The 19,212-nt window shown below is 55.4% G+C and overlaps 2 protein-coding genes across 5 annotated transcripts; both read right to left on the reverse strand.

The window, feature by feature from the left end:
• Positions 1-349: 349 nt before the first annotated feature.
• On the reverse strand, positions 350-9,732 carry TSPAN17 (tetraspanin 17). Of its 4 annotated transcripts, none has more exons than XR_007476360.1 (9): positions 9,509-9,732; positions 5,275-5,325; positions 5,038-5,184; positions 4,074-4,244; positions 2,253-2,378; positions 1,643-1,686; positions 1,050-1,166; positions 900-961; positions 350-412 (listed from the first exon to the last, which is right to left on the reverse strand). XR_007476360.1 is itself a non-coding variant. In XM_012538642.3 (9 exons), exons 1-9 carry the CDS (start codon positions 9,593-9,595, stop codon positions 376-378), a joined length of 846 nt encoding a protein of 281 aa, XP_012394096.1. In that variant the 5' UTR covers positions 9,596-9,732; the 3' UTR covers positions 350-375. The 4 variants fall into 4 exon arrangements, 3 of the variants coding, with proteins under 3 accessions (XP_012394096.1, XP_033270769.1, XP_049563619.1); XM_012538642.3 differs by having other exon boundaries at positions 1,643-1,690; XM_033414878.2 differs by lacking the exon at positions 5,275-5,325 and having other exon boundaries at positions 1,643-1,690.
• Positions 9,733-11,897: 2,165 nt separating this feature from the next.
• EIF4E1B (eukaryotic translation initiation factor 4E family member 1B) lies at positions 11,898-15,806 on the reverse strand. The gene is made up of 7 exons (XM_033414933.1): positions 15,744-15,806; positions 14,739-14,908; positions 14,346-14,441; positions 13,667-13,730; positions 12,651-12,764; positions 12,377-12,516; positions 11,898-12,012 (listed from the first exon to the last, which is right to left on the reverse strand). Exons 1-7 carry the CDS (start codon positions 15,804-15,806, stop codon positions 11,898-11,900), a joined length of 762 nt encoding a protein of 253 aa, XP_033270824.1.
• Between the last annotated feature and the right edge of the window lie 3,406 nt (positions 15,807-19,212).

Genomic DNA, 19,212 nt, shown 5'->3' on the forward strand with positions numbered 1-19,212 from the left:
TAGCCCACGGCAGCCTCGCAGTGTTTGCAGGGAAAAACGCTACAGCAGTGGGGAGGCCAACCCCAACCTACAGGGTGAGCAGCACAGGCCAGGTGGGTCCCTCAGAGAACAGGAAGCACATGTCCCAGGAGACGATGTCCCAAGAGCTGCTGTGGCCAGATGGCCAATCTTCACAAGAAGCTGGGGATCTGGACTTTTATGTGAAATACACCAAGTTTTACAGGTTGGCTCAAATGTATATACTACCCAGGCCAAGAAAACACATTTGGCGGATGGCTCCAGGCTGGGGCCCAAGATGGAGAGCTCTGCTGAGAACCTGCAGCTGACAGAACCTTCAAGATGCCGGGCGGAAGCCAGTGGTTTTCAAGGTTTTGTTTATTTGAGTAGTCTGTAGCCATCATCATGTTTGATCCTGAGAGGCAAGCAAGGGAGAGAAAATTCTTGGACCCATTTTAGAGTCTGAGACATTGAGGCTGAAGTGGGCTCCTGGCAGGGTCAAGGTCACAGCTAGTGGAGAGGGCTCTGAGATACATGAGGCTGTGTCCCACGCAACAGCAGGCCCCAAGCCCACCCAACCTGGCCTGCCCCCTCTTAGCTGTGCCCTTCCTAGTCCCCTGGAGAGCCAACCACCCAACAACAGCTGAGACGGCGGCTCCCTGTGCACACCCACTGGCCACACCCACCCTCCGTGCACACAGCTACAGGACAGGCAGCCCGGGCAGAGCCATGCAGCTCTCTCCATGGGTGCACAGCCCAGAGGCACGCAAGCCCCATGTGGGGTTCAGGTCCAAGCAGAAACACCTCCTGCAGCCTTGCCCATCATGGGGAGAGTTGCGGGGGGGGGGGGGGGGTCCCTGGGTCAGCCAGGCGAGTGGCCATGGCCAGCGAGGCAGCCTCACCAGTTGGCCTTCACTGCCTTGATGTCACTCACGAGGTTCTGGGCCAGGCAGATACCAAAGATCTGTAAGACGGAGAGCAGGTGAGGGAGAGGCCACTGGCAGGGCAGGTTGTCCAGGGCAGAGTGAGGGCATGCAGGGCCACAGTGGTACCTGGAGGAGGGCGATGCCCACAAAGATCCCAGCCACAATGATCAGGTTGTCCTGCAGCCACTTTTCAAACTGGCCCACGCAGCCTTTGGTGTGGATGAAGCCCTGCTGCTCCAGCTCCTGGGGACAGATGGGCACCAGGCTCGGCTCAGCCCACCCACCACCACTGCAGGCCCCATCTCAGTCCAGCTTGCTAAGCTCAGCCCCGCCCAGGACCTTACACCTTAGTGCCTGCAGCCTGGAGCTCCACCACAGGGCCTTCTCCTCATCAGGGTCTCAGCACAGATGCCTTCTCCTCCGAGAGGCCTTCCCTGACTGCCCTGCCCCAATCCCATCACTTCTCTGATTTTATTTTCTTCCAAGTGCTTAGCTGAAATTGTCACATTATTGTTCGTATTTCTTTATCCATGTCTTACTGTTTTCTCCCTCTAGTGGAGTCCACTGCCTTGTGTTTGGCAGTACCAAGCCCCACGTGCCTCCTAGGACTCAGCATCCCCTCCCCCGAATCCCTGAGGCCTTTTAGAGCCTAAAGGGGACCCCCCCTTCCGATCCCAGTGCCCCCAGCTGCCCCCAGCCCTGTCCCCTCCCCCTCTCACCAGTTTGAGCCGAACATCGTAGCCACACTGAGTGTTGAGGACATCTTCCTGAGAAGAAACAGGCCAGTGAGCAACTCAGTGGGGGGGGGCATCCATGGGGTCTCAGGGGAAGCAGATGGAACCATGGATTTCGCTGCGTCCACCGCTCCTTAAGCTAGGCTGGCTGGGACCCGTGCACCTCTTTCCCTGATGCCAGGGCGCATGGCCACAACACCAGCTTGAACTGCTTCAGTTTTAGGAACCCTGACTGCTCGAGTTTTATAAGAATGGGAAGAAACCTGGCCCTCGTTGTCCCTGTGCACTGTGACTGGGGGGTGTCACCGAGAGAAGCTTCTGCTCTAAAGAAAGCCATAAAAGGGTCAGAACCCCCAACCCTGCCACCCCAGCATGGTGGCCCAAGAGGAGCAGTCCCTATCCAACAGGCCTCAGCACTGCCCATGGACACAAACTCCCCAGCCCACAGGGCTACTCCTATGTAAGCTGACCTCCCCCGACATCCACATCCACAGCCCCCAGAGCAGGGTGGAGTCGAGCCAGCCCGGGGATGGGCTCTTCCCAGACTGCGCCTGCGAACTGCGAGGCCCACCCCTCCTCACCAGGCCCCACTCACCACAGGGTCCCTGACGCAGCAGGAGAAGGGCACCCCGCAGCGCTCCCGGCTCGGGTTCACGTCAGTGCAGTTGAAGTAGATATTGAGGTTCCAGTCATTGGGCCCTCGGGCTCCGCAGCAAGACCACTAGCGGGTGGGAGAAGAACCCCAGGTGAGCCAGGCCCAGCCCAGGAGCCCCATCCTGTTTGGGGACAGGCCCAGGCTGCAGGAAGACAGGGCTGGGCTGGCCGGGAGGGGGCCTAGAGGCAGCCAGGCAGGCGGGTAGCTCCGCCACAGACAGGCCAGGCCTGGGCCCAGGGCCACCAGAGCAGCTTGAGGCTCCTGCCTGGGTTGGTGGGGGCTGGGTAGAGTAGGAAGGGGCTCCTGAGCTTGTCCCCTAGTCCAAGAGAGGCTGAGAAAAGGAAGGGAGGGGGCAGGGATGGTGGCCCAAGGACTGTGGCTTCCTCCAGGCCACCTTGAGGGGTTCGAGTTTCAACAAACCCTGTGGGGAAAGGCACCACTGAACCCCACATCTGTGACCCGTCTCCCCACACTTGCCCCAGCGATTTTTACAGAAGACCTTCTCTCTTCCTCTCTGCCGGGACAGGAGGGCAATCCTGCCACCCTCACAATGATCCCATTCCACTTTACAGATGCTGCTGTCAGCACCTGTATCACCATTACCCCTACCCAGCACATCGTGGGGCTGCAATGAAGCAGGGAGCTCATGATCTAGTGGGGAGACAGGAGCACACAGCCTTAATTCACTGACATGGCACAGGCTGCTAAAAAGCTGGCCCTCCAGGGACCAGCTCAAGGCTGGTCTTGAGAGGCCTTCTCCTCTCCCAAGGCTGCCCCCAAGAGGCCTTCGCCTTCTCCGAGCTTCCCCATTTCAGCCCTTACCACAGTTTATAATTCTACACACACACGCGCACACACACACGTTTGTTTGTTTTGCTCTTTTATCATCTGTCTCTTCCCCCAGACTACCATCCCCACAAACACAGGTCCCAGCTTTCTTCACCTCTGAATCCCCAGCCCCTAGCCCAGAGCCTGGCACAGAATAGGTCCATAACAATTCTGTGTTGAATGAACAAATAAATCACATCCTAACCACCTGCCTCTCTGTTTACTTCTGCCCTGGGTTGAGAGCTCCTCAAAGCAGGCACCGGCTCTGGTTCACCTCTGGATCCCAGAGCAGTTCTTGGGGTGGATGGCACCAAAGGAGTATGACTCTGAGTGTGTGTGACTACACGTGTGAGTGGGTGAGAATGTGCAGGCGAGAGGTGTCTAGGATTTTGTGAACTGTTCACTGACTGCTTCTTCACAGGGGTTAGGTTTGCAAGCTTGAGGGCAGAGCTTCTGGGGGGCAGGTCTCAAACTCGAATATGTTCAGAGGCCAAACGAATAATATAAATAAGGGAAGAGGGCCGACAGGTATAATAAAATAGAGTGGCGGGGACGGGGCAAACAGTCCCTCTACCAGCAAAGGGGGCAGTGGCAATGTAGCGCCAGCCCATACTGTGGGCCCAGTTTAGAAGAAGAAATCTATATTTTTATGCCACGTTTCCTCCTTTAAGTGTTCTGTAAGCCTGGCCTAGGAGCTGCCAGTTTGGATCCTCTGGCCTCTGTTCCCCAATGCTGTGACCATGCAGGGCTAGGCACATGGAGATCACGAGTGGCTGGCTTCCTCTCAGACAGGGGCCCTCCTGGCTCGCTTCCTTGGGGCCTGCCTGGCCTGGTGGGCGAGGGAACGGACCCAGCACACAGGGAGCTTGCTCCCTCATTCATCTGTCCAGCACGTGCCTCCTGCACGTGGTCAGAGCTGGATGCTGGACTTACGTATTCCTGAGCAAAGTCAATGAGGTTCTGGAGGTCAATGTCGTCCCGATAGGCCTTGACATTGTTGTTGATGAAGAGGTTGAGCTGGTCTCGAATCCAGTCCTTGAAGACGAAGGCCAGGATCCCTGTTGCCAACTCCAGGAAGAAGATGAGGCCAAGGAACACGGAGAACTGGGGTTGGGGGCACACAGACAGTGGGGGTCAGAGATACAGGGTCTGGGGTTGCCACTGGGTGGGGCTCCAACCTCCTGCACCCTGACCCAAGACAGCCCAGAGTCCCCACCTTCTATCATGTTAGTATTGTTTTATGATGAAAAAAGATAGTGCTGTTCTTACCTACCCTGTTGTCTTTGAGGAACCACTCTCCACACACACATTCAGTTTCTGCTGCTACGCAGGAGCCACCTCCACCTCTTTTCCCATTCCCACTCCCACATAGAGGACTGGGCATGCGTCAAGATCCCACCAATCAGAGCATTACCTCCCCTGGGACCACAGGGATTGGTCCAGAGGCGGCCAATCAGGACTAAGGAGAGGCAGTTGAAGTACTTGGGCAGAATGGTTGGGAAGGGAGAGCCTCACTCAGCCTCCAGCAGGAGTTCCTGGGAGGGCAGCTTGAAGCCAGCACCCACCCATTCCCGGACATCTTTCCACCCCAAGAGGACTGGAGCCAACCCAGAGGGACAGAGCTGAGAAACAGAGCGACTAGGACAAGTGACACTGTGGTGGCTGCTGGATCCAAATGCGCTGGCAGCTAACACGCCCTTGGGCTTTCTTAGTGGCCCTTTTAGCTTAGGCCACTAGGTTTCGGCCCCGTACAACAGAAAGGATACTATAAACGTGGAGAATACAAATCTAGTGATTATTGTTACAATAACATAATAATAAAACTACCATTATTAAGCATGAACTATGCAAGAAGTGGGTGGGAGGAGGTTGGGGTCCCCAGTGGGAGGGCACTCACAAACTTGAGCAGGAAGGTGTTCTCCCGGAGGGCCCCAATGCAGCCGGCAAAGCCCAGCACCGACATGATGCCTCCTACCACTACAAAGAGCCACACAGGGTCAAGGCCTCCCAGATCTGTCAGCGCCGAGATGTTGGAGAGAACACCCTGTGAAGGGCGAGCAGAGGCAAATGGGGGGAGCTGGCCTTCCCACCATCTTGACCCAGAGCAGCCCCACACCCTACCCCACCGCCTTACCTTCTCACCCCAGGCCCAGAGACCAATGGCCAGGAACAGGGCTCCCAGCACCTGCAGGAGCAGCAGCAAAGAGCTGAGGGCTGGGGCACCAGCATCCTTTCCCACCCCCAGCAGAGCCCCCTCCCCACTACTGCTCAGGGTCTTCAGGAAGCCAGGGGGAAAGAGAGAAAGAGGGGAAAGGGTTGTAAATGGGATCCAGGGTCCTTTCTTCTTTTTTTTTTTTTAACATCTTTATTGGAGTATAATTGCTTTACAATGGTGTGTTAGTTTCTGCTTTATAACAAAGTGAATCCGTTATACATATACATATGTCCCCATATCTCTTCCCTCTTGTGTCTCCCTCCCACCCTCTGTATCCCACCCCTCTAGGTGGTCACAAAGCACCGAGCTGATCTCCCTCTGCTATGCGGCTGCTTCCCACTAGCTATCTATTTTACGTTTGGTAGTGTATATATGTCCATGCCACTCTCTCACTTTGTCCCAGCTTACCCTTCCCCGTCCCCGTATCCTCAAGTCCATTCTCTAGTAGGTCTGCATCTTTATTCCCGTCTTGCACCTAGGTTCTTCTGACCATTTTTTTTCTTTTCTTTTTTTTAGATTCCATATATATGTGTTAGCATATGGTATTTGTTTTTCACTTTCTGATTTACTTCACTCTGTATGACAGTCTCTAGGTCCATCCACCTCACTACAAATAACTCAGTTTTGTTCCTTTTTATGGCTGAGTAATATTCCATTGTATATATGTGCCATATCTTCTTTATCCATTCATCTGTTGATGGACACTTAGGTTGCTTCCATGTCCTGGCTATTGTAAATAGAGCTGCAATGAACATTTTGGTACATGACTCTTTTTGAATTATGGTTTTCTCAGGGTATATGCCCAGTAGTGGAATTGCTGGGTCATATGGTAGTTCTATTTTTAATTTTTTAAGGAACCTCCACACTGTTCTCCATAGTGGCTATATCAATTTACATTCAGGGTCCTTTCAATCTTCCCAAGAATGCATCTCAGTGTTTCTTCCCACAGGACATAGCTTGGAAGACTGAACCGTCCCCAGCCCTAAGACGGACAAAGGCGGGCCCCTTCTTGGAACTCAGAATTGGAGCAGAGGATGGCTAAAACAGTCCCACCAAGTGGCAGCAGCTGTTTCCTGAGCCTCTGTTCTCACCCCAGGCCTATGTTAGGGTTCCAGGCTCCTGGCATCCTCTCTGCCCCCTCCCAAGTCTGGTCCTCCTGCTGCCCTGCAACTCTGTGACTGCCACCTCACTCCCGTCCCACCCTTTCAACCTCTATCTGGCAGAGTACGTTTGTAGTTCACAGCCAAAGACCCCTAAATCCCAGGGAATCCCAATTCAGCCCCGTATCAGCAGAGTGGCACCAGCCTAGGCCTTCTAAACACCACCCAGTATCCCACCTCATTTCCGTACTAGGAAGAGCCCTGGATATCGAGGGCAGCTGCCTGAACCCGGGCAGGACATCTAGTCTCAGAGGGAGAGTGCCCCTCTGGCCCAAGCCCAAGGCTGTGACCCCACCTCTTCAGACCTCCCTCTCCCACCTGCTTTCTCTACAGGCTCCTTCCCCTCAGCACAGAGCCTCAGTCAGCTCCACCCCTGACCTGCCACCTTTAGCACCTTCCCCTCTCCAACCCCAGGCTCCTCCCACTGCTGTACTCTTTTTCTAGAAATATTTTTCCTTCCCTCCCCCACACTGGATCTGGGATGTGAAACCAAACATCACTTCTCCTGCCTCATCCCACTTGACCCGCCCGTGGCCTTTAGGTGAATGATCACTACTTTCTCTTTCCCAAACCTCTCCATGGTTAACGCAACGCCGTTCCTCCTCCTGCCCGTTCTCAGCCTCCCTCCTACAGTGCTCTGCTTCACCTGCGCCATGCACATGGCTACCCCCCTCCCCCACCAGGTTCCAACCTCAGCCTTCTACCCTTCTTTTTCTCACACTCATCTTTCACCCCATCGTGACACTGGCATCTCCTGATCTCCACCCAAACCTCTCCCCGGCTCTAGAGCACTTAGTCCACCTGCCTGCTGCAAATGCCTCCATGTCCCAGGATCCATTCCATGCACCAGAAATACATCAGGGAATAGGACACATGAGCTCTCAGCCCTCATGGAGTTTACACTCCAGTGGGGGAAATCCACAGTGAGCAAACAAGTAATTTCAGATACCAACAGAGCCTTTAAAGAAAATCAAACAGGGTGATGAAATGGGGAGTTAATAGGGTAGTGGGGGCATGTTTCAGTTAGGGAGCATGGTGACATTTTAGCTGAGGTTTGAATGATGAAAAGGTGCACTGAAGAGAAGAGAATTCTAGGTGGAAGTACTGGCAAAGGCCCAGAGGTAAGATCATGTTTGGCGGTGCAAGGGACAAACTGAAGGGCAGCAAGGCCAGACACCACAGGGTGCTGTGGGCCACGGGGAGAAGTCTGGACTGTATTCTAGTGAGAAAAAACTGGAAGGTTCTGAGCAGGGTAACATAAGGGTCTGCTTTCCATTAAAATAAAAAAATCTCTGGGCCTGTTTCACAGGTACCTCCTTCAGGCCACCTTGACCCAAAACCAAACCCCCAAGTGGCCCAGTCCTGTCAGTTCAGCCTCGTAACTTTCCCTGGAGCCTTCCTCACCTTTCCCACCTGCCACCACCCCAACTTTGCCCCAGCCCTCCTCCCTGGTCTCCCTACCTCCAAACCCTGCCCCTCACTCACCCTCCCCATGTCAGCCAGGCAGATCTGCCTCCAAAACAGAAGCTAGAACATACCCATCACCCAGCACTGAAGCCTCGAGTGCTACCCTCTGCCCTCAACATAAAACTCAAACTCTCTGCCCCAGACCTGGGGCCTTTCACACTCAGGCTCCCCATCCTGGAGGACCCTGGAACAAGCCTGGGTCTCTCATGCCTCTCGCCCCTTGACATCTGGGGGGGGGGTTCCCTCTGCTTAATGCTCTGCCTCACCTCCATCTACTGCCCACTGAGCTGTCACCTTGGCTCTGCACTTACTGGCTGTGTGACTCTGGGTTAAAAGATTTAACCTCTCTGTGCCTGTTCCTTCACCTGTAAAATGTAGATAATAAAGTAGCTGCAAGAATACAGTAAGTTATAATTCATTTAATCTGCGTAACAGTCCTGAGGGGCAGGCTTCATTATCACCCACTCGCTGCCAGGGAAGCTAAGGCCCAGAGAGAAGTGACTTGCCCACTGTCTCACAGCTAGGCCTGCTTCACCCAGAGCCTCAGACTTCCCTGACTAGTGCTCTCTGCACATGGCTCACACCCTCGAGGCTGGGCACTGCTGGGGCCAAAGGACACCCACATTGCATGAGCAGTATGTGGGTAAAGGGCAGTGCCACTGAGTCCTGATAAACAAAACTGAATGGGTCTGGCATTCTGACCCAAGACGTCAGAAGCAGAGACTGCAGAGGCAGCAAGTAGCCTTGGAGATATGGGATGAAGAGGGAGAAGGGAAAGATGACTTGGCAGGGCCCAGGGCTACAGATGCCACCCTGGGAGGGGCACCAGCAGCTCCGTTCTCCAGGCAGGGGCAGCCCTGCCCTGGAGCCTCGGTTTGGTCAGCTGTGGATGTTGAATTCTGTTCCCCAGGGCCAGCTCTATTGGCCTCTCATCAGGAAATATCCCCTGTCCCCGGCCGAGAACTAGGGCGACTGGCCCTCCCTGCCCGCAAGCCTCTTTGGGGTTGGGGTGGGGCTTCGACCTTTGACCTATCCTCCCCCTTTGTAGGAGCTTAAGGCGAGGCAGCAGGCCCAGGTACTGGAGAGGTAAAGGGGCAAGAGACGGGATCCCGTCCTTCGAGGAGGCTCTCATCCCTACGGGTGAAACCAGGGGTGGGGCTCCGCGTATCCCTGACACCCCCGGGTAGCAAAGGGGCTGGGAGGGAGAGGGGGCGCCTGCACTAAGCGTGCCCGTGGGGTCTTCACGGAAACACCTCCCATTTCTCCGCCGGGCCTCGGGAAGACCCCGGAAGACTGTCCCCCCCCCCCCCCACTACCGCAGTGGCTGGGACCCGTCCCCTGCAATCCGGGCCTCTTCGTAGTTCCCCTGGGTGGTCCTGGGGGGGGGCGTGGAGGTGCGAATGGGAGGAAGGAGTGGGGGGACGGTCCCAAGCCCTTGTGGCAGAGAGTGTCTCCCCCTAGTAGGGGACTGAGCCTCCTTCTCCCGCCATCCCCAGCACAGGGCCCAGAACCCACCCCGCTCTCACCCAGAAGACGATGTTGAAGCCAAACAGGAAGTATTTCCCGCAGCAGCCGACCTCGGGTTCCTGGAAGTGCTGGTGCTTGCCGGTCATGGTGAGCGGCCGCCCGCCGGCCCGGGAACCGGAGCCGGGGTCTGGGCCCAGCCCTCCGCGGGCCGCCCGGGGCTGGAGCCGCCCGGGGCCTAGCCCGGCGGCTGCGGCTTCATGGCTGCGGCCACCTAGAGCGCCCGTCGGGCCCCGCCCGCCCCCCAGGGTCCGCCCCGCAGGGACCGCCCTCGGCTCCCGGACCGCCCCCTGCTTGGTCCCCCTCAGAGCCCCACCTCTAGGCCTGACTCCGCCCCCTCCATAGGCTCCGCCCCCAGCCTTACTCCCCTTTGGAGCCCAGTCTCCCGACTGTCCCCTCCGGACCCCACCCCCATACAGGCCCCTCCCCACAGCCCGACTCAGCCCTCTCGGAGCCTAGCCTCTAGGCCTGACTCCTCCCTATGCGCTGGCCGCTGCAGCGTCCTTCAGACCAACCTGAGATGCTGAGGGCGCCGCAAGTCGCAGACACGAAAGACCCCTAGTTCCCCCCACACCGCAAAGCTCAGGACCAGCGCCACCACAATCCCCGGCCTTGCCGTCTGTTCCCATCCCTAGAGAGGAGTAACTACTGAGCTGGTGAGCGAGAGGAGGATGGTTATATGGATGGTGTTTAGCACACGTGCAGGACGTTTTATTACAGTGGAGTCCAATCAGAAGCGCTTTTTGGGTGCTGGGATGAATTGGGAGACTGGGATTGACATATAAACACTTGATACTATGTATAAAATAGATAACTAATGAGAACCTACTGTATAGCTCAGGGAACTCTACTCAATGCTCTGTGGTGACCTAAATGGGAAGGAAATACAAAAAAGAGGGATATTTGTATACCTATAGCTGATTCACTTTGCTGTACAGTAGAAACTAACACAACATTGTAAAGCAACTATACTCCAATAAAAATAAATTTTTTAAAAAAGCGCTCCTCACTGGATGGAAATTCTTTTTTTTTAAATTTTTTTATGGCTGCGTTGGGTCTTCGTTGCTGCGCGCGGGCTTTCTCTAGTTGCCATGCGTGGGCTTCTCATCGGGCTGGCTTTTCTTGATGCGGAGCGGGCTTCAGTAGTTGTGGCTCACCAGCTCTAGAGTGCAGGCTCAGTAGTTGTAGCTCGCGGGCTTAGCTGCTCTGCGTGCATGTGGGATCTTCCCAGACCAGGGCTCGAACCCATGTCCCCTGCATTGGCAGGCAGATTCTTAACCACTGTGCCACCAGGGAAGCCCCAGAAATTCAGTTCTACCTCTACTCGTTCAAACTCAGAGTGGATGACACCTGGGTCTTGTGAGGGCCACTCCTGCTGCTCCCTGCCCCTTCAGTTTTGCCAGGGGCATATACTGCATCCCCTGGCTCAAGCCCCTTTGGCGGTTAAAGCCCCCCGCCCACCATCTAACCCCTCTCCCCCCTACCAGCTTCCACCCTGATCAGGCTCCTTGGTACCTGGGGCGTCTCACAGGAGCCCTCTCAAGGCAGGACTAGAGCAGATCAAGTTTTGGGGGGCCTGAATTTTACTCAATTTTAGAGTCCTCTTTAAAAATAATTCTGGTTTTGTTTAAAAGTATTTATTTAGGAAACAGAAAGGGGCTTAAGCTTCATCACCTTCCAGTTAATCATCGTCTAGCAGAACCATAGTAAGGCCTGACCACCTCTCCTGGGCCAGGGCCTCATCAGTCGCCCCCGCCCCCGCTCCCGCCCCTCTAGGGACCCACGCACAGCTGGCTGAGGGGAGGTGTGGGATACAGGGTAGGCTCCAAGGCTACAAATCTGATGAGAGGCAATCTATAAAAGTTTTTAAAGCAGAGTGATCAATCGAGAGAGCCCCCCACTCCTGTCCCTGAGCTCCAGCTCTGGGTCAGCGGCCTTGAGCCCCCTCCCCCAAAATGGAAGAGTCTGGCCCTCAGGCCACCTAGCCTCTTTCCCCGAGGTGGGGAGCACGGAGTAAGTCCTGGATCCTAGGATTCTCTCCTGTTATCTTTCCACCTGCAGTTGAGCCCTCCTCCCACCAATAACTCACCTCACCCCACTCTACCCAACCCAACCCCCAGGGTGAAACAAGCCCAGGCTTTCCTCCACCTTTCCGTTGCCCTGGTCCCTCACATTGGGTCCCCCACCAGAACTGCCCCTTGTCCTGGGCCCCAATTCACATTAAAGAGTGTTCGTATTCACTCCAGAATAGGTGAGAACCATGCCATCTGCCCCCAGTCCAGCCCCTTTTACACACACACACACACACACACACACACACACACACACACACACACACACAGCAGTGGGAGGCTCAGGGGCAGCCAAATGGGCAGTGGTGCCAGGGCCCCCTCACACCACAAATTTGTTCTTGGCTAGGGAGTTGCTCTTGGCAGCCGTGTCTGCGTGGGCCTGGTACCCAATGATGGTCTTTGTGGAGAGTCCCAGGCGCTCTTTGTAGACATGCCTGGGAGGTAAGTGGGAGAGGAAAGGAGACAGGCAGTCAGCAGCGGGTCCTGGAGATAACGTGGGACCCTGGGTCCTTTGCTCAGAGCTCCTACCCTGGTTCCAACCACAGTAACTCCTGTTGTATTTGTCTTACCCATGTGGAAACCCAAAATGTGCCTAGTGCAAAGGAAAAGAGGTCTGTTAAGAAACAGTTTGAAATTGAGATGCCACACCCTTTACACAAGTGGTGAAGAAAGAAGGGAGAGACAGCATGCAGAGTTCCAGAGGTCTCCCTTGCAGGCCAAACCACGCCCCTTCCACCACTTTCCCCTTCTCTCCTAGAAGAGACCCAGCCCCCACCCTGTGCCAGAGATACCCCTCACCCAATGCGCAGCACGCCCTCCTGGTTCTCTGTCTCCCTCGTCCATACAGCAATCTTGTCCCCCTTGGTTCGGATGTTGATGACGGCCCCACACACCTCCCGGCTGTGCTCCTCAAAGCTCTCCCCGATCAAACACAGCAGCTGGAGCCAAAAAAAAGGAGGAGGATGAGGCTTCCTGGTAGGCACAGAGTCTGCCCCCACCACCCTGAGACCACCGCTACACACCAGCCCAGCCCCTTCCCTTGGGAAGCCTCCCCGCCCAGTCCCCCACTCACCGTCTCCAGCCATAGGTGGTCCAGCTCACTGTGGCGCTGCTGCTTGGCGAGGCTGACCAGCCAGCGGCCACCCCGCCTATTCCTGCTGTCTTCCCACATGGGCTCAATGCCATCCTGGGAGGCAGGCTTGCAGATCAACCACCTCCCTTTGTTCAGAGGAAAGTGAGGGCCTGGCCACCTCCCCAGGTCCTGCTCTAGCCCCTCAGTAGGCCTCCACAGGCCAGGACTTTTCTGCCTTCATCCCTCCTGTACAAGCAGGTTCTACCAGCCATTCAGCCCCCCAGACCCTCCTGTGAGTTCCCATGGGCCCCTAAGCCTCAACATCTGTCACCTCACGTAGCCTTGCGTGGGTGTGTGTTTATCTCCTTTAGTGAACCAAGTTCCTTGATATGAGAGTTCAAATGGAGGTGATTAAGAAAGCATCTGGGGAGGGGCTTCCCTGGTGGCACAGTGGTTGAGAGTCCGCCTGCCAATGCAGGGGACACGGGTTCGTGCCCCGGTCTGGGAAGATCCCACATGCCACGGAGCAGCTGGGCCCGTGAGCCATGGCTGTACCGCAAAAGAAAAAAAAAGAAAAAAAGAAAGCATCTGGGGCAACCCCAGTGTGGCCAAAGGCAGACATTCCAGGCTCAGCTGCTGGAAACAAGTCACCTAAGGAAAATCTTTAAATGCTGATGTCAGGGCCCCACTGCACAGCACCTCCAGGGACAGGCCTGGACATTGATGAGTGTCCTGGGGCAATTCTGATGCACCTCCCTAGTTAAGGAGCCAGGCCAGAAACCTAGACTCCTTCCTTGTTCCCCCTTCATCCCCCTCCCCTGTCCTTCAAGGTACAGCTCAGGTCTGACACTCTGTCCATGCTTCTGCCGAGCGGTCCTCTGATCTGAAATTATACTTGACTCTGAGGGAGGCTGTCCTCGGCACCCCACCCCCAAACCCCTGTGAGGGAGGAAGCTGGGAAGAATCAGCCCCACTGTGCCCTGGGGACAGGGTGGGGGTGGGGAAGCAGGGCTTACCTTGAACAGGGCGTAGTCATAGCCGGAAGAGAGCTTACTGGCCAGCTGGATGTTATTGTACATCCTGGAGAGAGGCCCCCACCCCAGGCTGAAAGTCCAGGCTTTTTAGAGCCTGGTTCCAACTGGCCTCAGACCCCCTCAATCTCTTACCAGACCCCACTGCTTTCCACCCACCTTCCAGCCTCCAAGCCTTTGCTCATACTGGTGCCCCCTGCCAGGAATTCCATCCCCACTTGCCCAGACCTTCAAATCCTACCTTCTCACCCACCTCTAGGGTTTGTGAAGCATCTTTCAGATCTCCTCACTGGATCACCACAGACACTGAGACAGCCTTAAAACTCACTTTGTGGCTGAGACAAGCTCAGAGAGGGGCAGGAACTTGCCCAGGGTCACAAAGCATGGAGCAGCAGAGTCAGGGTCAACTCCTTGTTTCTCCCACTTCCCAGGCTCTCTCCCTGGGTCCCAAGGAGGCTTCAGGGGGGGATGTGCCCCAGCCCAATCCCCCCGCCACCTCCTTGCAGAACCCACCAAGCCCCAGTCCTCAGCAGATGCTGCAAGGCCCCAGGGAAGACTGGGAAAGCTGTGTAGAAAGCGGCTCCCTGGAGGGGTGGGGTCTGCGAAGGATCCCCAGCTCAGAACCCCATGGCCCCAGCCTCCTCCATGAGGGACAGACACTCACGCCCAGAAGTCCTCCACGGTGTCAAACTTGATGACCAGATGCAGGTTGTCCTGCCAGGCCCTGCTGCAGTCATTCTTGAAGAACCACAGAGCCCACCTGGAGGAGGGCGGGCCAGGAGGAAGCAGAGTGCACCCACCTGCCCGCCCCCAGCAGCAGCTAGGTTGGCAGGGAAGCCCTGTCCCTCCAAGGGCAAACAGGGAGATAGGATTTGGGGCACAGGCCGCCCAAGGTGACTGGAGCCAGTTATCCTGAAGGGCCAGGGGATGAGTGAGGGCCTTTAACTCAGAATCTCAGCTGGGTTAAGGCTGGAAGGGCCACCAGAGCCCAAGTCTTAGGCCAGCTCTGGCCGTTCCCAGATGAGGAAGTGATTCCAAGGCCAAGAGTAGGGCCTACCTGTTCAGCAGTGGGTGCAACTCCAGCTTGCTCTCCACGGGGCCCTCGGCCCGGGCCTTCCTCAGACCCTCCTCACCCACCCACACCCCCGCTGCTGCCTCCTCTTCCTCTTTCTCTTTCTCCTCCTTCTCTTTCTTCCACTTTTGGATTCCACCCTCAGCCTCTTTGGCCTGACCAAAGAAAGAAGTCAAGGTGGGCGGTGAGCCCCAGCCTTCGCTGCCCAAGGGGGCGGGCGGGTGGACTTACAGAGTGTGCGGTAGCCATGCTACAGCCTGGACTCCACGGGCACCCAGCATCCGAGGGGGTCCCCAGCTGCCGGCCTTTAACCCACCATCGCCCCGCCCCGCTCACCCAGGACAGGGGACTGGGAGGAGCCAGCGTAGGGGTGGGGGAGTGGGGTGTTCAGAGGGGGAAGGGCTTTACACTATTACTTCCATCAGCAAGCATTTAGTGAGCACCGCAGCCCCGGGGGCTGGGAACACAGCTGTGACCAGGCAGACCTAGCCTCCGCCCACATGGTGCTGGCCATTTGGGGGCTGAGACACGATGGTAAGGGTCAGTATTAGGGGTCTGCCCTTAGTGAAACCGCATCCCGCCAAGGGTGGACGCTGAATTTAAAGCGGACCGTCCCAGACATGGCAGAAGCTGCGACTCTGACATGGGGGAGGGGGGCAGGGCGGGGCCAGGTCCAAGACCTTATACACACATTGTGGTGTCTCCTTTTTGGCTCTGCTGTCATTCACCCCCTCGATTTCACCATCAATGTCATCTGACACAGGCATTTATCTGGTCTCTGGAAGCACCTAAGGGTTTTCTTTCTAATGGGATTATTTAGAAACAAGGAGGATATAAAAAATCCACATTTTTGGTTGCTCTTGAAATTTTAGAGAGGTCTGGCAACACTGAGGCCTCCTTCTCCCAATCTGCTACAGCTGACGCTGCCTTAGGGAAGAGCAAGTAAGGTTCCACACAGGCCTGCCGGCCCACTGCACTCCTGCTTCCTACCTCCTGGGCCATCTGAGTGTTCTCCACCTGGGCATGGATGGCGAGGGCCAGTGCACCTGTCATACAGCCTGGGTTCAAGTCCTCCCTGCCCTGACCTCAGGCAAGTACCTGAACCTCACTGAGTCTCAGTTTTCCTCTCTATAAAATGGGAATGTTAATGATACACAACGCAGAAACTTAGGTATTAAATGATATAAAACACGTAAAGCCCACAAAACAAGGCCTGGCTCAATGGTCAATAGCAGTCAGCTGAGGGCTACCCCAGGGTGGAGGAGGGACTGGGGAGGTGAGGGAGGGAGGGAAAGCTCTGGCTGGGGAGACCCTTTCCCTGCCTTCTGAACAGCAGCCTTTTCTGCAGGGGCTGAACGCTCCCCAAACTTCTTAAGGTTTTTCACCCTCCCCTTGTCCACTTTGAGGGTCCCAGCTCTGTAAGGGACCAGTCCCTTCCCCTACCCCACAGCCAGAGAAGCCCATGACCACCTGGAGGCCGACAGTTAATATCTGTTCAACCCACATCCCTAAGCTCCAGGGTGTGCCAGGCCTAGGCCTATGAGGCAGTGAGGAGCAGAAGATGAGTGTCCCCTGTGCTCTGGTCTATCAGGGGAGCCAGGCATCAGGTAATCTCACAAAGACCTGTGTCATCATAAATGCAGACCTCTGGAGGAGAGGAATTCACAGATGGGAGAAGACAAAATCCATGACCTGCGCTGAGGGCTTTAGAGCAGCACTTCTCAAGAGCATGGATCAGAATCACCTGCAGGGCTTGTTAAACACGGACCACTGGGCCCTGCCTCCCAATTTCTGATGGCTTAGCACAGGGCTTGGGCCTGAGAATTGGCATTTCTAACAAGTTCCCTGATGATGCTGGTCAGAGACCCCGTTTCAAGAACCACCGACTCAGAGGCAGTTCACAGAAGAGGTGACATTTGAGCAAGCATTAACTAGGTAGGTGGAGGAGGGCATCTCGGGGAGTGGAAGCAGCACGTGCAGAGGCTCTGGGGCAAAGGGCCCGTGAGGTACTGGAGGAAGAGAAGAAAGACCACCACTGTCGCTGAGGCCTAAAGGGGGCAAGGGGGGTGAGTCTTGATCTTAGGAGAGTGGAGAGCCATTGGGTGCTTCAAGTGGGTACAGAGGGGCTGGGGAGGTAATCAGATGGGCTTTCTAGCAAGTTCTCTGGCTGCTGTGTAGGAAACAGACCCTGTGCAATTAAGAGCGAGTGGGAGGAGATCTACTTGGATGCTGACGTAGCTGTCCAGGTCACAAATGGGGTGGCAGGGAAGATGAAGAGAACATGTATTTAGAAGGAAGACTCAGTAGTGCTTGGTTGTGGATAGGCTCTGGAGAGGTGGGCATGAAGTCCCAGCTCCCTGTTGCTGCATAACAAACCACCCCAAACAGAGTGGCCTAAAACTACAATAATCATTTATTTTGCTCACAGAACTGCAATTTGGGTAGCACTCGATAGGGATGGCCCATCTCTACTCCAAAGCCCTATCGATTGGAGTGGCTTACAGGCTGGGGCTGGGGCTATCTTCTCACTCACAGTGGGGTGGTCTTTGCTGGCTGACAGATGGAACCTCAACTGGGGTGTCAGCTGGGACAGTTCTATGCAGCCTCTCCATGTGACCACTTGGCTTCCTCACAGCATTGTGGCTGGGTTCCCATAACCAATGTCCCAAGAGATGAGAGGCAGAAGCTGCCAGTTTCTTAAGGCCTCAGCCTGAAACCTGGCACAGCTTTATGTCCAGTGTACTCTTTTTGAGTCCCAGGGCCCACATTCAACAACAGGGACATAATCCCACCTCTCAATGGGAGGAATGTTGAAGAATTTTGGACAGGAGAAGCATTGGAGGAGGGCCAGGCTTGGGGAGAGATCACAAATCCAGATCTGATGGAGAAAAAGGGGGAAAGGACCCTCTCCAAGTGCCGGACATGGTTTTAGCTGCCTTAGAGTCCTGGCCCAGAGCCTGGCATGGGATGATCCTAGCAGCCACAGCAGCCCTTCCCACCATCTTCCACGTCTTCCAGCGTGGGGCAGCCCCTGGAGTCTGGGGTTGGGTGACTATGAAGAGACCCCAGGAGGAACCCCCCCCCAGCCCTATGGGGTTCTGGTCCCTACCCCAGGCCCTCCCAAGTCTGTCTGTGGAGGACATTTTCACAGTGGGGTTGAACAAGTAGAGGCTCTTGAATCCCAATCCTGCCATTCTGTTCCTAAAATATCTCGAATCTGCCCATTACTCTCCCTCCCTCACCTCAGCAAGCATCGCCATCTCTGGCCTGGGCCACTGCCTCTTCTATCCTAACACTCTCCTTGCTTCCACTCCTGCCTCCCTACAAAACATCCTCCACGTGGCTCAGAGGGATTATTTAAACAATCAGTCTGATCACTTAACTCCTCTCTTTAAACCTCTCCAGGATACCCAGGATGTGATCCAAAGTCTAGGTTCTGGGACTGCAAGTTCCTGCACGATCCAGGCTTACAGGGCTGATCCCCCAAGAGGCCAGTCTCGTTCCTGCCTCAGGGACTTTGCACTTGACATCTCTCCCCAACTCTTTATATGACTGACTTCTCTCTGTCCTTCAGGGCTTGACTCATTCCACCTTCTCAAAGAGATCTTCCCTGACCACTCTATCTAAAGTAGACCACTCTCCCCCATGTACTTTATTTTATTTTTTTTTTTGGCTGCATTGAGTCTTCATTGCTGCGTGCAGGCTTTCTCTAGTTGTGGCGAGCGGGGGCTACTCTTTGTTGTGGCGCACAGGCTTCTCATTGTGGTGGCTTCTCTTGTTGCGGAGCGTGGGTTCTAGGCGCGCGAGCTTCAGTAGTTGCAGCACATGGGCTCAGTAGTTGCGCACGGGCTTTAGGGCACACGGGCTTCAGTAGTTGTGACTCGCGGGCTGTAGAGCGCAGGCTTAGTAGTTGTGGCGCATGGGCTTAGTTGCTCCATGGCATGTGGGATCTTCTGGACCAGGGATCGAACCCATGTCCGCTGCACTGGCAGGTGGATTCTTAACCACTGCGCCACCAGGGAAGTCCCCCATATACTCTTTAACTCAGCATCCATTTTATTTCCTTCTTAGCACTTAGCACCACTCATTCATTCATTCATTCAAAAAATACTGACCTAGCAGTTACTTTGTGCCAGGCACTGTTTTAGGTGATGGGGGGTAAAGATGTGAACAAAGCTGATGGTTCCTCCTCTTTGCTTTGGAAGGCCCCAGGACTAAGTGTTGACAGAGTGTTGATCTGTCAACACTTGCTGTTTCACGGTCTCACCCAGTCTCGGGCATTGAATGTGACGAGTATGGTGCACCTGTGGCCCCAATCTGAAATCCCAAAGAGCACATCCAGCTGCCTGCTCACAGCTCCACCTGGGTATCTAATGTGCATCTGGCTCAGGCTTATTGCATCCAAAGCTGAATTCCTGACTTGCCCCTGTCCCCAGACCTGCTCCTCCCACAATCTTCT

Source organism: Orcinus orca, chromosome 3 (assembly GCF_937001465.1).
Source record: "Orcinus orca chromosome 3, mOrcOrc1.1, whole genome shotgun sequence".
NCBI classification, from domain to species: domain Eukaryota; kingdom Metazoa; phylum Chordata; class Mammalia; order Artiodactyla; family Delphinidae; genus Orcinus; species Orcinus orca.